Source organism: Atta colombica, unplaced genomic scaffold (genome assembly GCF_001594045.1).
Source record: "Atta colombica isolate Treedump-2 unplaced genomic scaffold, Acol1.0 scaffold155, whole genome shotgun sequence".
Taxonomy (NCBI): Eukaryota; Metazoa; Arthropoda; class Insecta; order Hymenoptera; family Formicidae; genus Atta; species Atta colombica.
The window spans coordinates 2368253-2383663 of NW_017259245.1; the positions used below are offsets into that span (position 1 = coordinate 2368253).

The following is a 15411-nucleotide window of genomic DNA, read 5'->3' on the forward strand; positions in this document are numbered from 1 at the left end:
GTCTTCTTCCAAAGAAATGAACGGGATTTCGAAGCGAGGCAATCCAATCTTTTTTACACGAAAACGCGGTGCACGCCGTCGTCGATTTTAGTATTGAAACATTCGTTAGGTTCTCGTGTCACTTGATACCGATTATATATCATGGATGCGAAAAAATCGCGCGTATTTATCATTGATCGAATTTCGGTTTCATTCCCGCAACGCTTCATCGAAAATTCGCCCTGTGGGCAATTGAATGGATCTGTAGTTTGCCGTGAAACGGACCTATTCTAGTGATGGTGATGATGATAGTGGTAATAGTAGTAGTAGTAATGTGATATTGACCAAAAAGATGGAAGAAGATAAGAAAACACAGAAAAGATGCAAAATAGTGCGAAAAGTTAAGTATATATGCTTGGAAGATTCCTGCATGTCATACACACCACTGCTGTAAGTGATGCGATGTACATGAATGATCGAACGTACTCCAAAGTTTTACATATTCGAAAAAGGAAAAATTGAAACGAAACCTGAACGCGTTAGGCCTAGCGTAAATGAAGCAATTATAAAAGGATATGACAAAGTCGCCGGATACATTCAGCTTCATCGTCGCGAAAAAACGAATCGCGATCGTAGAAGAAAAGGGAACGAAAATTATTCATCGATACAACCATACCAGCGATTAAATTCGAGAATGTACGTTTTTTAAAAAGGAAGGAAACGAAACTTCAACGAGCAAAAACTCTGTCGCTGGATTAATTCACTATAATGTATAGCCATGCATTAAGGAGAGCAAAAATAATAATATTAATAGATAATACAAATAAAATAATAAAAGTATAAGACAATGCAACGATACATTGTCTAGTCGTATAGGAAAGTTACGAAACGTATGTCAATTGTTATCCTCAGATAAGTGTGAATGCTGAATGCGATGAGTGCGAAGAGCGGATGGATGAGAGCCGAGTACGATGCTGAGAGAAAAAAGGGAGGTAGAACGAGAAAGAGAGAAAAATATCTAAAAGAGAAAATTAGGCAAAAAAAAGAATAGAGTAAAAAGATTGAGGATGATGGAACGTCGATAGGACGTTAATCAGCGTTATCAAAGTCAACGAGAGGATTCGAGAGAGATACGGTAACGGATTTCATCAACGTCTCGTAAGAACGGATTCCCCGTTATGATTTCAGTGCAGTGAAATGAGGACTCGCGCCCTGAAACGCGACAAAGGAGAGCATCCAGGGTGTGAACGCGGTGACACGACAAGAGTGACTAACGTTTCAGGTATATGAAATCCCTCCAATGCTAGATCTCAATTGCTCAGAACAATCTATCAATGAAAAGCAAAAAAAAAAAGATTAAAAGAAAATTATATTAATCATAATCGAAGGATAACAAATGCGAAACGTCCGCAAATGTTATCACTATCAAGATCGAATCATCGTATAAATGCAGGTTCGTCTTTTGTCATCTTAAAATCTACAGGGCGTTTCGGAACAGTTGACCTTAATTTTAATAATAAATTCATTCGAAATAAATACTTTTGGTAATGTGTGTGTAGAATAATATTTTGTTAACGACAATTACAAAGAATTGTTTTTAGATTTTAAATCTGTCACGTAATAATACAGAGAAGGTAAACAGATTTTATCCATTTATTATATCAAAATTTTAATTTATCTAATTATATCCAGATGTTTAATATTAAATATTCAAATGTAATGCTATCCTTGAGAAATAGAATTTAAATTTACCAAAGATTTATCATTAAAATTCAAGGATAAGTTTCTGATGCTCTGTGTATCAAGCTGCGACGTATGATCATATAGCACTTCAGCGCGAAAATGACGTCTCGTATTTCAGCAGTCATGGAAACATTTTTTTGTGGAAGAATAGGAATTTTGAGAAAATCAAATACATATATGTTAGATGTTTATATTGTGCATTATACAAATGTGCATTTAACATTTTTAACGAACACGATATGTCCATTATATGTCCCTATTTGTGAAGCGATGTATAAAATAATATTAATAAGCCGATATTCTGTAAACGATATTCGCGAATGTATATATAAACTATATGTATCCATAACACATTGCAGTCATTATAAATTGAAAGTTGAAATACGAGACACCCATTTTATCGCGCATTAATAATTATGGAATGGAAAGTCATAAGAGCTATTATATTCCAGAAATCATTTATTTTTAAAAGTAAGAGATTAGAGACTTACCGCGAGCTTTCAATCAACATTATCGCATATTTCATTCTAACTATTTCGTTTACGGTTTACGGATTTCATTTAAATGAGTGGTGTTCTGCGTTTCTATTTTATAGGACACGTGTTTGCAAATAAACACATGTATATGACGGATAGCTCTTTATAATTTTCCACTCCACAATTTTCTCGCGTTACAAATCTCTGAGCACACAAATAACAAACTGTCCCAAGTGCAGACACGCGCATAGTAGAAAATAATAATTTTTACAACAATTCTATCGTAACATATGTGTTAAAAACAAATCATGTGGATCATACATCGGCTCTCCATATGCGAGTAATATCGTATCGCATGTAAATCCGTATCACTCGTATCATCCAGTGTAAGCCATTTACATACGTAAGAAACGTATGTATCTATGTTTACGTGTATTGTCATGAAACGATTACCGTTAACATGTATACTACATCGTATATGTTGTTGCAATCGTTATAATCTGATAATCGTAAAATGGTGAAAAGTTATACGAACAAGTGCAACTTTGCATCAGACTAAAAGAAAGTTTATGGCATATGTGCAAAAATCGCATGTCACATCCAATTTTCTCTGTTTAATATTAAAACTAAATAAATTATTTTCCTGGACGTTCAATAATCTTATCTTTTTAATATTGAGACAGAAAATTTTGACAGATTTTGACAGATATTGATTTTTTTCAAAGATTTTGAAAATTATCTATTTTCTTTTTATTTCCGTAAAAATATTTGAAGTCATATTAAAGTCAGATTAAAGTGATAGTAATTTACAAAAATATAATTTATATAAATATAATTGATCATTATCCGTATTATTTTTCTTACAAATGCAGGGTAATTTTTTATTAGGAAAAAGATTTTTGAGATTTTATATTAGTACCTCAATATATCTTAATAACAATTATATTTTAGTATGATGTAAAATTATACTTGCTGATGTACGCAATGATATGTCGTAATTAGTATATTGTTTTATCAAGTCCATCATTAATAACAATCTATCTTCTGAATTTCGAGTATTTATTTTGAGTATCTAGAATATGATAATTTTCAGAATCCTCCAAATATTGTCTCCGACGGACATTTTTGAGAAATCGATCTCGAAACTTCACACGTGTAAAAATGTTTCCCTATAATTTATCACGTAAAATTTATTTGATATAGGAAATTTTAAATTGACATTAAATAACTGTGCAATATTAATCAACAATTTAAAAGATTTGAGAGTTATGTTTGTCTACATTTGATGATCTCTATTAAAGATTTATAACGTTCGTGTGCCATCAATGAACGTGACGAATGTGCATATGAGTAAAAAATTCATGTTGTGACTGTCTCTTTAATCAAATTTTTACTCCGCAGCGACACGTTTATCAGGTAAATCGCCGTATATATGTTGTTCCCTCAACTACGAATAAATCTCACCGATGACGTTTACGTGCGTCATGTATCGATTGCGAGAAAGGCAGGTCATCTCCTCTCTTTGTCTATTATCAATAACGCGTTACAAATCGTGCGCGAAAAGGAAATTACGAACTACGGAAAATGGAGAAACGGAGCTTCAGAGATCCTGAAAAGCTTTCGATTTGCTCTATCACGAGGAACGTGGATCAAAAAGAATTTTCATTCTATTATTTGTTTAGTTATACCGTCGTTTTACATTGTAATCGATTCAGCACGCTCTAACCGCGATAATTACAATTTTGTACTCTCGTCATGTAAACTTAAGTTTTTATCTTACTACCTAAGGCAACAATTTTTTAGAGATTTATCGGGAAACGATGGAAACATAATCGGATCGCGATCGATCAAACAATTTCCGCGTTCCGTCTCTCGATATATTTTAGAAAGATTTTCTCCAGACTAACTAAAACTATTTCAAGGACATAAAATCGTTGTTGCATTTTTGGTGGGTATGTCCTTGCGTAATTTACGATTCGTGTATTTCGTATCATTCCTTTCCTTCATCCTATGGCGCCATGCTAGCTGGGCGGCTTGAGTGCGTAGCGAGATTTCTTTAATAAATTATAATGGCCTCAGGAGACAATGAATGAACAATTCAGAATGAAATCTTAAATATTGAGCAATTCTCTTATCGGACTAATCAAGCATTCTTCGGAGGACGAAAAATTAAAATTTGGAAGAACAAAGAAATTAATACAAAGTAGAAAACTTCATTAGATAAGATATTTATAATTTTTTTTTAACATTATTATATGATATTTAGTTTCATTAATTATGCATATAAAATTTATATTTTGAACTTCATTTTTATATAAAACGAATTATATAAATTGCATAATTTAAATATTTATATTTTTTTAACAATTAAAAAATTAAATATATTTCTCAAATTTCTATTGGGTTGTCCGGAAAGTTCGTGCCGATGTTGAAGGAAAATTGAAACGCAGAAAATTTAAATTTTAGTATACATTTATTAAATTATATAGATTAGTCGGCACGAATTTTTTGGATAACCCAATATATTCTTATATTTATCTTCTTTTTTAAAAAAAATAAAAGAAATGAAAGAAATCGAAGAACTACAAATTTAATAAAAATGGTGAATTTCAAAGTGATTTTTAAAAGTTAAATGGCCAAGGTAGTGCCAAAAGCAAAAATTGCCAGTCCGACAACGATACCCTTTTTCCATTTTGAAACGTGCATCGAAGTATTCATCGATACTTAAAAAAGAAAACTCGCTACATAGCTTATTCGTATCACGATTATTAAGCATGTCGTACAGCTGGATTTAAAAACAAGCGTCACCATGTAATCCTCAATCGAATCACTTGCGAGAAAGAAAAAGTGTAAGAGGAAAAGAGAGAAAGAAAGAATGAGAGAGAGAGAGAGAGAGAGAGAACGAAAGAAAAAAGAAGAATAAAAAAGCGTCAACAGGAAGACATAATTGTCTTTAAAAGAGAAACACCAATGAAGAAGTAACAATGTATACACTATACATAACATATGAGTATACAAAAAATGAATAAATCTACGTATATATAAAATGAGAGATAGATTAATAAAAAATCTCAAGCCATACATTACATATTATTATTATTATTCATTAACGAATGTGTATTTACCTTACCCGATAAGAGTAATCAATTGAGTGTAACTTAATTCACGAGGATATTCAGTTAGAATATCTAATATACGGTAAATGTGCGATTACGAAATCAACGAAATACAATAAAGGAACATCATTTCACTTAAAGAGATCGATTTAATTGACTTAAAATAACAGATACATGTGAATCTCGAACAAAAATTGCGACATTAAGATATATTGCGAATAAAGACGTATTCATAAAAAATAACAACATTACTTCGCGAGTAGTGAAATGTCACGCTTTGTGGCATTTCTCGTAGTCTGAGAGAGTGTAAATACTCGTTCGCAGAGGACATCGCATCAAATAAAATTCCACTAATTCACAAAGACTGAAAGTGTCTCTCTGTGTGGATATATCGCGTTACATTTGATCAAGCGTATAACTCTCTCATTGTTCCGCATGCCTATGAATCGAAAGTAGATTTATAAAAAAAAAACAACGTGAAAAAAATATTATTTATAAAATAATGATTAAAATTCGGAGACGCGCGAAATCGTCGTTTTCTACGTGAACGTCATACGTTAATTTGCGTCAATTAAAATTTCCGTGTTATAGCTAATTTCCGAGAAATGCGAAAACGACTTACAAAAACTTGCTAAATGCATAACGCTATTCAACTTTAAACTTTCGTTTTTTTGTCCCCCCCCCCTCCCCTTTCTGCTAACTCAGTGTACTTGTCTTTTCCTCGACAAATTGAATTTCATTGTACAATTTAAGAAGCTCATTTAGGCTAATTCTCAAACGATGTAACATTTAAATCCGCTTTTTTTTCGCGAATAAGAATTCATTTCTTCCTGAAATATATTTTCTTTCTATACGTTTCCTTTTTTACTTTTTTTTGTGCAATTGAAAAGTCAGTTGGTATAGCATAGATCTTTTTAAAAATTGTAAATTGTAAATCTATTAAAAAATAATATTCTGTCTATTTTGTCGAGTAAACAATTTTTAGTAATCAACAATAATTAAAAATATGGATACAATTTCATGTATCTTTTTAAAAATATCTCGTTTCACATGTTACTATTTATTTGAATAATAACAGTGATCAATTTATTACAAATCTTGTATCATTAGTCAGGAAAGATATCTACTCGATCAAATGTGTGTGTGTGTGTGTGTGTGTGTGTGTGTGTGTGTGGTGTGTGTGTGTGTGTGTGTGTGTGTGTGTGTGTGCAGAATATTATTTTTAACGACATTCATAAACTTGTGTTATCATAGTATGATGACATCGTGCCAACTGACGCTTCAATTTTTAACGACGTTTAGTCGAGCTCGTTTACAACGTACAACAGCTCGCTCTGCATCTCCTTTTCATCACTGCCGTTTTCCTCTTCGTAGAAATTTCCGATACCGTCGGCCATACCGTCGATAGGTCCAACAACGTGCATCGACTCGCTTACATCCGTCTGCTCATCATCCTGTGCTGAGATTATGATGTTAGTCCCGGCGGAACCTTCGCCAGGTTGATCAGACTTTTCCTGATTCTTCGATGTCGCCTGGCCTGAAAAAGTCACATCGGTATATTTAACTCATCGAAATTCTTGTTGAAAAAGTGAAATGTTTACGGTAAACATGCCTCGACAAGCAAATTTCGAAATAAATGATTCTCCACATACTCTGCATACTCCAGAAGATTATTACAGCGAGTGAATTTGATTCACAGATCTAACGCACACAACAGTTTTAACGCGCTTAGAATACTTTTGGTAATTCACAATGAATTCGAATGCTGGCTCTTCGCCAATAATGCTTTTACTGTAATTGTGTGAATTTTACGGATAGCTGTAATGTTTCTTACAACCAAAATCCAGAGAATTTTGTGATGGGAGGATCAATTATGAGATGCAAGCTTGCCATACACACACGTTTATTTATGCGTATCGTAAATATGCATGGAGGCGTAAAGCACATAGTTGAAGGTTTAATCATCTCTTTTGAGGGTTTGCGACAAAGGCACCTGAGTCGGATATTACACTGACCTTGGCCGAGATCTCGTGCTTTGCCCAGATAGGAGTATTCTCGTGCGTTTGCTAAACCCGCTATCACACAGGCACTGAGTGCACTGCGACTAAGATTCATAGGAGATGCATCGTACCATTCATTGTAATCCGCATCGTAGCACTCAACGTGCGCGATTGTACTGGATCCTATTACGATAATATCATTCCTTTATAATTATAAGCCGCTTATATTTTATAAGAAAGTGAAAATCGCTCTTTTTTCGTCGCTGGCAACGTATAATTTTTGGCTTTTATTAATATTATGTTTTATCGAGGGGTAACCACTAACTGAAACAGTATCCTATAGATTATATGATTCCATTTTATTTCATCTGATTTCATATGATTTCATCTGATGATAAATAATTTTCTTCACTATATATGAAGTCATTTGGTAAAATAAACAATTTCATCTAATATTACACAATTATTTCTCGTATTACATATATAATTATCGAATTGTACATCGGATTTTTATGATTTCGGAGATTTTTTCTCCCACGATACATTAAATTATCCCCTCGTATTTTATATCTTATCATTATATATATATATATATATATACACACACACACATATTCCCAGTTATGATAAGAACATAAAATATTAAAAATTTTTCCAATGTTTCTAGATAAATTAACAAAGATACCAGAAGGTTTGCGGATTATCACCGTGTCCTTATCTATTATTAATGCCAACATTTCGTACATCTTTTCATTCGTAAATCTTGATTGAGTATCAATGCGTTCTTCACCCTGATTAAATGAATAGCAAGGTTCATGAAACGTTGGTATTAGCAATAACCTACAAACCTTCTGGTATCTTCGAAGAAAATACTCGTGAAAATCTCAAAAGCAGATAAATTAACGTCCTTATTTTTGCCAAATCTTCTATTACAGCGAAAAGAACATTACGAGAAGACATATACATTTCTCTTTCGAAATTATGTGTTTGAGAATATAATAAATCAAAAAAAGGATCAAGTTTTTTTTAGGATACCATTGTAACCGCCGATGACAAAAATCATATCGTCGAGAATCACTGTGGCGAAGTTACTGCGTGGGCTAAACATCTCCGAGATCTCGTGCCATTGATCTGAGTGATTTGGAGTGTAACGTTCCCCTGAAAAATAAATGTTTTTTCCGAATGATGCCACACTTCATGTAACCTGTCATGTTGAACGTTTGTATAGAAAATATTTAACACATATAGTTATACATTCGCAGATATTATCAGAGACTACGTCATACACGAGCATGCAATTCGAGATGATATCACGCAACTGACGTTGTTATAACTGAACGAGATCGCCATTGTCTGCGCGAATATTTCGATATCAAACTAAATTCGACAAATGTACAGAACATCTGTAAACCTTTCCTTAACTACTTAATTTATATCATTATTATACATATATGATATTACACATACATATGTTGTCCTTGCATATAGAACAAGAAGAAGTTTTCCATCTAGAATTTATTTATACAAAGATATTAAAAATTGATTTTTTGTTTCAATTAATTCCTTTTTTTAATAATATTTTAAAATGTTGAAGTGCCTTTTTCAAATCGCCGTTTGATTGTTTTCTTGAATAATGTATATTCTTTTTTTAATCATATCTTAAAATAATGGAAATACTTTTTTGATCGCGATTGCAATTATTAAATAAATAATAATAGCAAGAGATGGAATCTAGATGACAAAATTCTACAGTTTGGCAGATTGATAGCAAATTTGATCAGATTTCCTATACTATCTGTAATAATCTGTGTTCATATTAAACTCAGGCTTTGTCAACAGTTGATATGTCAACAGATTAGTGACAGACACTGAATAAGATTTGACCATGTGGTCAATCCGGTAGGCTGGTAGCAGAATCAGAGCAGGAACTGCAAATTCTGCTTGGTTTCTATCGCCCAATTTGCTGACAAAGCATATCAGGAGGCTTTGTCCTATTTCTGGCGGCAGTTTGCCGACATTGTCAGATATTAAAGTCTCTGTGTAAAATTTATTACCTTTCTGCCATCGAAAATTGATAGCATACTCTGTTTAAAATTTGTCTCTGCAGGCTATAATCCCAAAAATTGTTAGTGTGTTAACTTTACCTTCAGACATTTTTTTTATTTTAATACGCGAGATCATAACTTTGCAGAGGCTATCAGAATGCATTGCGTCGAGATTGTAATAAACTAACCGGAACTTAGCCTCGCAACGCCGCTGAATCCACCAAGGGCATAAAGACTATCGCGGAAAGCAACTAAGGAGACGCCAGATCGTGGGCTGATCATCGAATCAATATTGGTCCACTGACTAGTTTCTACATCGAAGACTTCCGCCGAATCGAGGACTTCCTGGCCGTTGAAGCCGCCAACAATATAGATCTTATCATGCAGGGCTGCCGCGCTCGCGTCCGATCGTTGCCGATGCATGGATGGTATCATCTCCCATTGATTCCTCTGTGGATCGTACCGTTCGCCAGAACTCATTCTTGTGCGACCATTGTATCCGCCGAGAGCATAAATCTTACCACCTTAGCGATATCAGAACAATGCGCAATAAGTAGACAATGGAAATAATATAAAGGAGAGACAAATGGTCTTTACCGAAAAATAGAAGGATTTGTTTTAACATTAATAATGGTGTGAGGAAAGAACATTTTACTTTTTGCATGCATTTATGCGTATTATTATCTTATTTATTCATTTGAACAATGCTTCACACTATTTCAAAGGAAATCTATTATTGTTTCGGCGACAACAAAATATAATTTAATTATATACTTTAACTTTTTTTAACATTACGAAACAATGGTGATAGTGAAGATTGCTGAGCTTCAAATTTTATTCATCTAACGTCAAGACGCTATTTAATATTAATAAGAGATGAGAATCGAAGAATTATATTTGGAAAAACCTTCCTTCTCCATCTTATTATTAAATTCTTATCCTGTAAAAAACCTACCGTGTGTGCAAACACTGACGTAACACCTAGCATGATACATGCAGGCTCGTTCTCGCCACGTTTTTGTTGTTGGATCGAAACATCTTACCGTGTTAAAGTGCTCGTTACCATCAAATCCGCCGATCATGTAGATAAGATTGTTCAGGACACATAGTCCATGATAAGCCCTTGGCGTTACATCCGTATTCACTGATAGAAACCATCTGTCAGCTCTAAAGGTCGTATTAAAGTAAGTTACAAAATTCTCAAGGCGTATTTATTTAGCATATGCGATATTCTAAAGTGATGCTTGTGCGAAGATTAATATTCTTTCTGTGATGTTAAAATTGGATTAGTATGTGTTATCTTTTTATGGTTTTATATACTGTCTTAACATAGTTAATCTTCTTTTTAACTTTTTTTACTAATTTATAAAATATTAAAATGTATCAAAATGTTTAATATAGATTATAAATAAATAGTACAGAAATTAAGCAATTATATTGATGTTAAAACAATTTACAATATTTACAATATTTAAAAAGTAAGACAAATATTTTTTTTGTATAAAAAACCGATTTTAAGTAAAGAAAATACACTCTTTAAAGAAAATATTTATTTATTTTTATTTGAAGCCTAAATTGAAATCAGTATGTATACAGTGTTGTTATTTTTGGAACCTCACAAATTTCGATTTCTATGGAAATTTCGGTTATGCGATATTACTTTGTAAGAGCTTGACGTACCTTGTGTCGTAAGTTTCTACAAAGCTGGTGGGCGAACCAGCACTCCATCCGCCGATTGCAAAGAGAATTTCATATGGAACACGAGGTCTCGCAATAGGATTTTTCAAATCAATTTCCCCATTTTGTTTCAATTCTTGTTCAGTTAGATATGCGTTTACAGGAAATAGTATTTGTTGGCACGCCTTAGAAAGTTTAAGCAGATTTAACGTGATTAAAATGTGTCATAAATGAAAATTAAGAGAGAAATGTAATAAAAATTAAAAATATAATAAAAATTATTGTTTATATAATTTAAATATATATTTTAAAATCCAATATATTTTATTAAATATATTAACAGACCTTATTTTTATAAAAATATATTATGTATAAGAATTTATGATGTGCATATTTTTAATACTCCAATATTCTCTTCTCAAGTAAAATAGAAATACTTGTTACATAGAATGTGAATAATAAATTAATTTTAGTTTATATATAATGCTACACCTTGTGAAAAAGTAATTATGAAGGAACTATATATCTGCACTACGCCTAGCTCTATTATATTTGATTTGAAATGGAGCAAAACAAGGCACAAGGATCAGCTGTGATGAAGGTATGAACTTACTTCATCCTTCTCAACGAGCTTCCAGTTGACGATGTTATTAATGAAATACTTATGACTCATGAGACCATAACGTATACATTCTAGCAACCTCGGTAAATAAACCCGTCTCTCCTCAACTCTGGTTTCGACCCACGTCTTGACGGCATCAAACACGATTTCTTCATTTTTTACATTAAGCTCGTCATCGCGCAATATTGCTTCCAGCTCGTCGCAAAGAAGATCCTTGAACTCCGCGCTTTCCTGCAATATTCGCTTGAAGTGATGACGTATATACTTCCGTCCCTGTTTCTCAAGATCGTGGCAGAAGTAGTGTTGTGCAAATTTGAAAATACCTGTAACAATAGTCAAAGTTGTTTCTAACATAAATATCATGAATTGTTCGTGTGGAAAATCGAAAATCAACATCAAAGTTCGTTATAAACGAGTAATTTAACTTTCAAATTGTTATCTTTCGCTAACTGAGTCAAACTAAAATTATGCTATACTTTTGTTTCGCGATTATTTTTTAACTATCCTTGTATTGTTAATTGTTCTTGTATTGTTACATTTTATATACATTTTTACCTAAACAATTTTCTGGTCGTAGCTCCTGCAACAAAAACTGACAACAGAGTTGGATGATTCCGAGCACCTCGAACTGATCGGCTAGCGGCAATAATTGTTCGACATTATCGGCGTTTACGTTGCAGGTGCCCGTATAGGCGTAGTCAAGAATCAGGCTGAAGATTTCACCGGGGACGGAAATAATAACTTCCGTGGTCTCGGTTTTGCCGCCTTTCAGACTATTGGTGAAAAGGGCCTTGAAATAGGGGCTCACTGCAGATAATATAGCGCGATGGACTGGAAAGACTTGATCCTCCGGACATCTTATGACGCCGTCACACAGCTGCTGGTTAGCCCTGAAGCCGATAGACTCGTCACAATTCTGAGAACGTTGCACGTATTTTATAATTAACCATCTATTATTATACAAAATTTTGAACGTGCGAGTGAATGAACGTAATAGATACAGAAATTACAGTATTTGATTGAATTAAAGTTATGTAGTATATTATTGGATAAATTAATTTGCAAATTATAGATTTAGCATATTAAAGCTAATTTCAGCCTAATGTTCTTATGTCATAAGAAATTATAACAACACGTAGCTAATTTATAAAACAAGATTATTAAATTTTATTCTTAGATACATTTTGGCGAGAGGGTATGGTAAATACTCTAAAATTGTTTCTCATGTAGGACAAATCGTATACCAATTGCGAAATTGGCTAATTTTCTAAAAGTTAGTAAACATCGCGTAAATTTGCACTTCTGGAAACCACGCATTATCCCGAGAGAGAAAGTTAATAATCCGCGGTTTAAGGAAGGAATGCCTTAATTATGATGGCGCCTGATTACCGACCTGAGCTCGGACCAAACCACGGGGAACTCCACGAGAGCGTAATTGGACGGTAGACACATGCATTTCCTAATTCTCGCCGACTGCTTTCGCCTGGATTGCTTGAGGAGCCTGCTAATGCCAGTGATAGTGTCCACGTGCGCCCGATGTCGCGAATAGGTCAATGAGCGCGGCCCCGAGCTTCCTATTGCTTCTTCCGCTTCACCGCTTCCACTGAGCTGCCAGCAGTTCTCGTATTCGTTCTCTTCGCAGACGCGAGTCCCGATAGCGCCGAGACGCGCGGCCATGACAGACGAAGGCCAAAAATTGGCCAACTTCGAGCCAATCTGTTTGTATGTGTCTCTTTCCCTTTCTCTATCTCTCGATCTCTCGAGAAAATTGCATTGAATTGATATTCGTTGCATTTATCATTAACAAATAATCGAATTATAATTTAACTTTAATATAATTATATTTTTTTTAGTGTATATTTAGTATAGTTATGTCACTTTTCTCGAGAGTGAGAGAATATATAAAATGGTAAACAATCGTACGTTGTAAACTTATATAGCATTTTTTAATTTCAATTTTTTTTCTATTTTTCTCTCATTAATCATATCTGCGATAGTATACACGTTAATTTGCGTATACAAGCTTATGTTTAACAGAATACAAAAATCCAACTAGAAATTATTTTATAAGAACTTGTGGGGGGGGGGGGCTTTCGTTTGTACAGGCATCTCGCCGAACTATTTTATCAGAATTTTGTTACGAAGCACAATAAATAAAGCGCTTTATCACGTCTCTCTCTCTTAACTTCGTGTATATCTTCTCTTGCAGATAAAACGTTTCTAACCCATTTACGGTCTTGCAGTAGAAATACAAAAATCTAATAATCTAGAAATAAACTATTTGAAATATAAAAGCCGTATTGAGAGAGAGGATATAATATATAACATATATATCTCTGGTTTGGTAAAAAGATTTAATAAAAAATTATCGGTTTTATAGGTAGAAAGTTTCAAGTAGATTTGCAATATCATCTAAAAAGGAAGTTCTTTGGAGCGCCAACTCAGTTGATAATATGCCTGCAGTATATAAAAGATAAAGGTACAAAGCGAAAATGAAAAAAACACAGTTAAACGGAAGAGCTCATAATTTGAGATTAAAACACACGTGCATACTACGAAACATATAACATACTCATACGCATGTACACTTGCAGTGCGTTTAATAAGATATTTGTGGTCATTCACTGTATACACAATACAAGCATGCATTTAATAAGATATTTGTGGTTAAATATGGAATTTATTGTGGATAAGCTGTAAATTAGATTATTTACAATTTATCAAATAATTATTAATTATATTTACTTAAAAGTTTTTTTACATTACTATAATTAACGTTTATTTTTTGCGTTTCTATTATATTAATTATTTGAGAGACATTAAAATAAAATTCATAATTATAGAATATCTGTGTATATATTTATCTGTGTGTAAAATTTATTGTTTACTGATTTATTTATTATTTCTATTAATTTACTTTGAAGATTAATTGCTACGTGCTTTCATTAGAAATAATAATGTCACTTTTTTCTCAGAAAGCTTTTTTCAACTCCGCAAAGTATTGTTCATATCACTCGAGAAATAATTTTACTTGCACTTCTGGGTCCCGTCTCCCACGAGATCTCTTAAATTAAATCGATAATACAATGATTCCGAGGATTGTTAGGCAATTTTTCATTTTTCTTATTTCCATAATGAGACTTACATGCTTTAAGCGAACATTTGACTCGCTGATAAAACAATTTACATACTGGGGGAAGAATATTGTCTTGACACTAAATATATATACGATTATACGGCGTAATTAACATTTCACGAAATTTCACAGGAATACTTAAGAAAGCTCCCCATTTTTTTTTCTTTCAAAGCCGCAATTTTATTTAATTTACTCTTCACTTTTTAGATAACATCGATTCTAATTATTTTGAATTCTCTCTCTCTCTCTCTCTCTCTCTCTCTCTCTCTCTCTTTCTTTCTCTCTCTCGTTCATCTTCTTTAAAATCTTCTTAGTAATAATAATCTTAGTAATAACTTCTTAGTCAAAATTTGCTTGTTAAAAAAGATTATTACATAAGATTATTACATAAAAGTGTCTTTTATGACTTGCAAATGGTACAAATAATGAATCATAATTTCTTTTATACGATGTTTCATTCTTGTCGTTGTCTTTTCTTCTTACTTTTCTTTTTCCTTTGTTCTTTTTCTTTTTCGTAGTTACTCTCTTGTTTTTCTTCCTTCTTCAGTTCTTCTAAGTATCTCTTGACATAAAAACTTCTGTTACGCTCATATGAGTCCATGAACTTTATTTTCTAC

General features: G+C 32.9%; 1 protein-coding gene across 1 annotated transcript; it reads right to left on the reverse strand.

Annotated features, from left to right (window-relative positions):
- Positions 1-6612: 6612 nt before the first annotated feature.
- Positions 6613-13335, reverse strand: LOC108685564 (kelch-like protein 10). Its single transcript, XM_018190414.1, has 9 exons — positions 13052-13335; positions 12214-12548; positions 11650-11981; positions 11040-11221; positions 10315-10526; positions 9548-9883; positions 8350-8472; positions 7330-7497; positions 6613-6851 (listed from the first exon to the last, which is right to left on the reverse strand). Exons 1-9 carry the CDS (start codon positions 13333-13335, stop codon positions 6613-6615), a joined length of 2211 nt encoding a protein of 736 aa, XP_018045903.1.
- Between the last annotated feature and the right edge of the window lie 2076 nt (positions 13336-15411).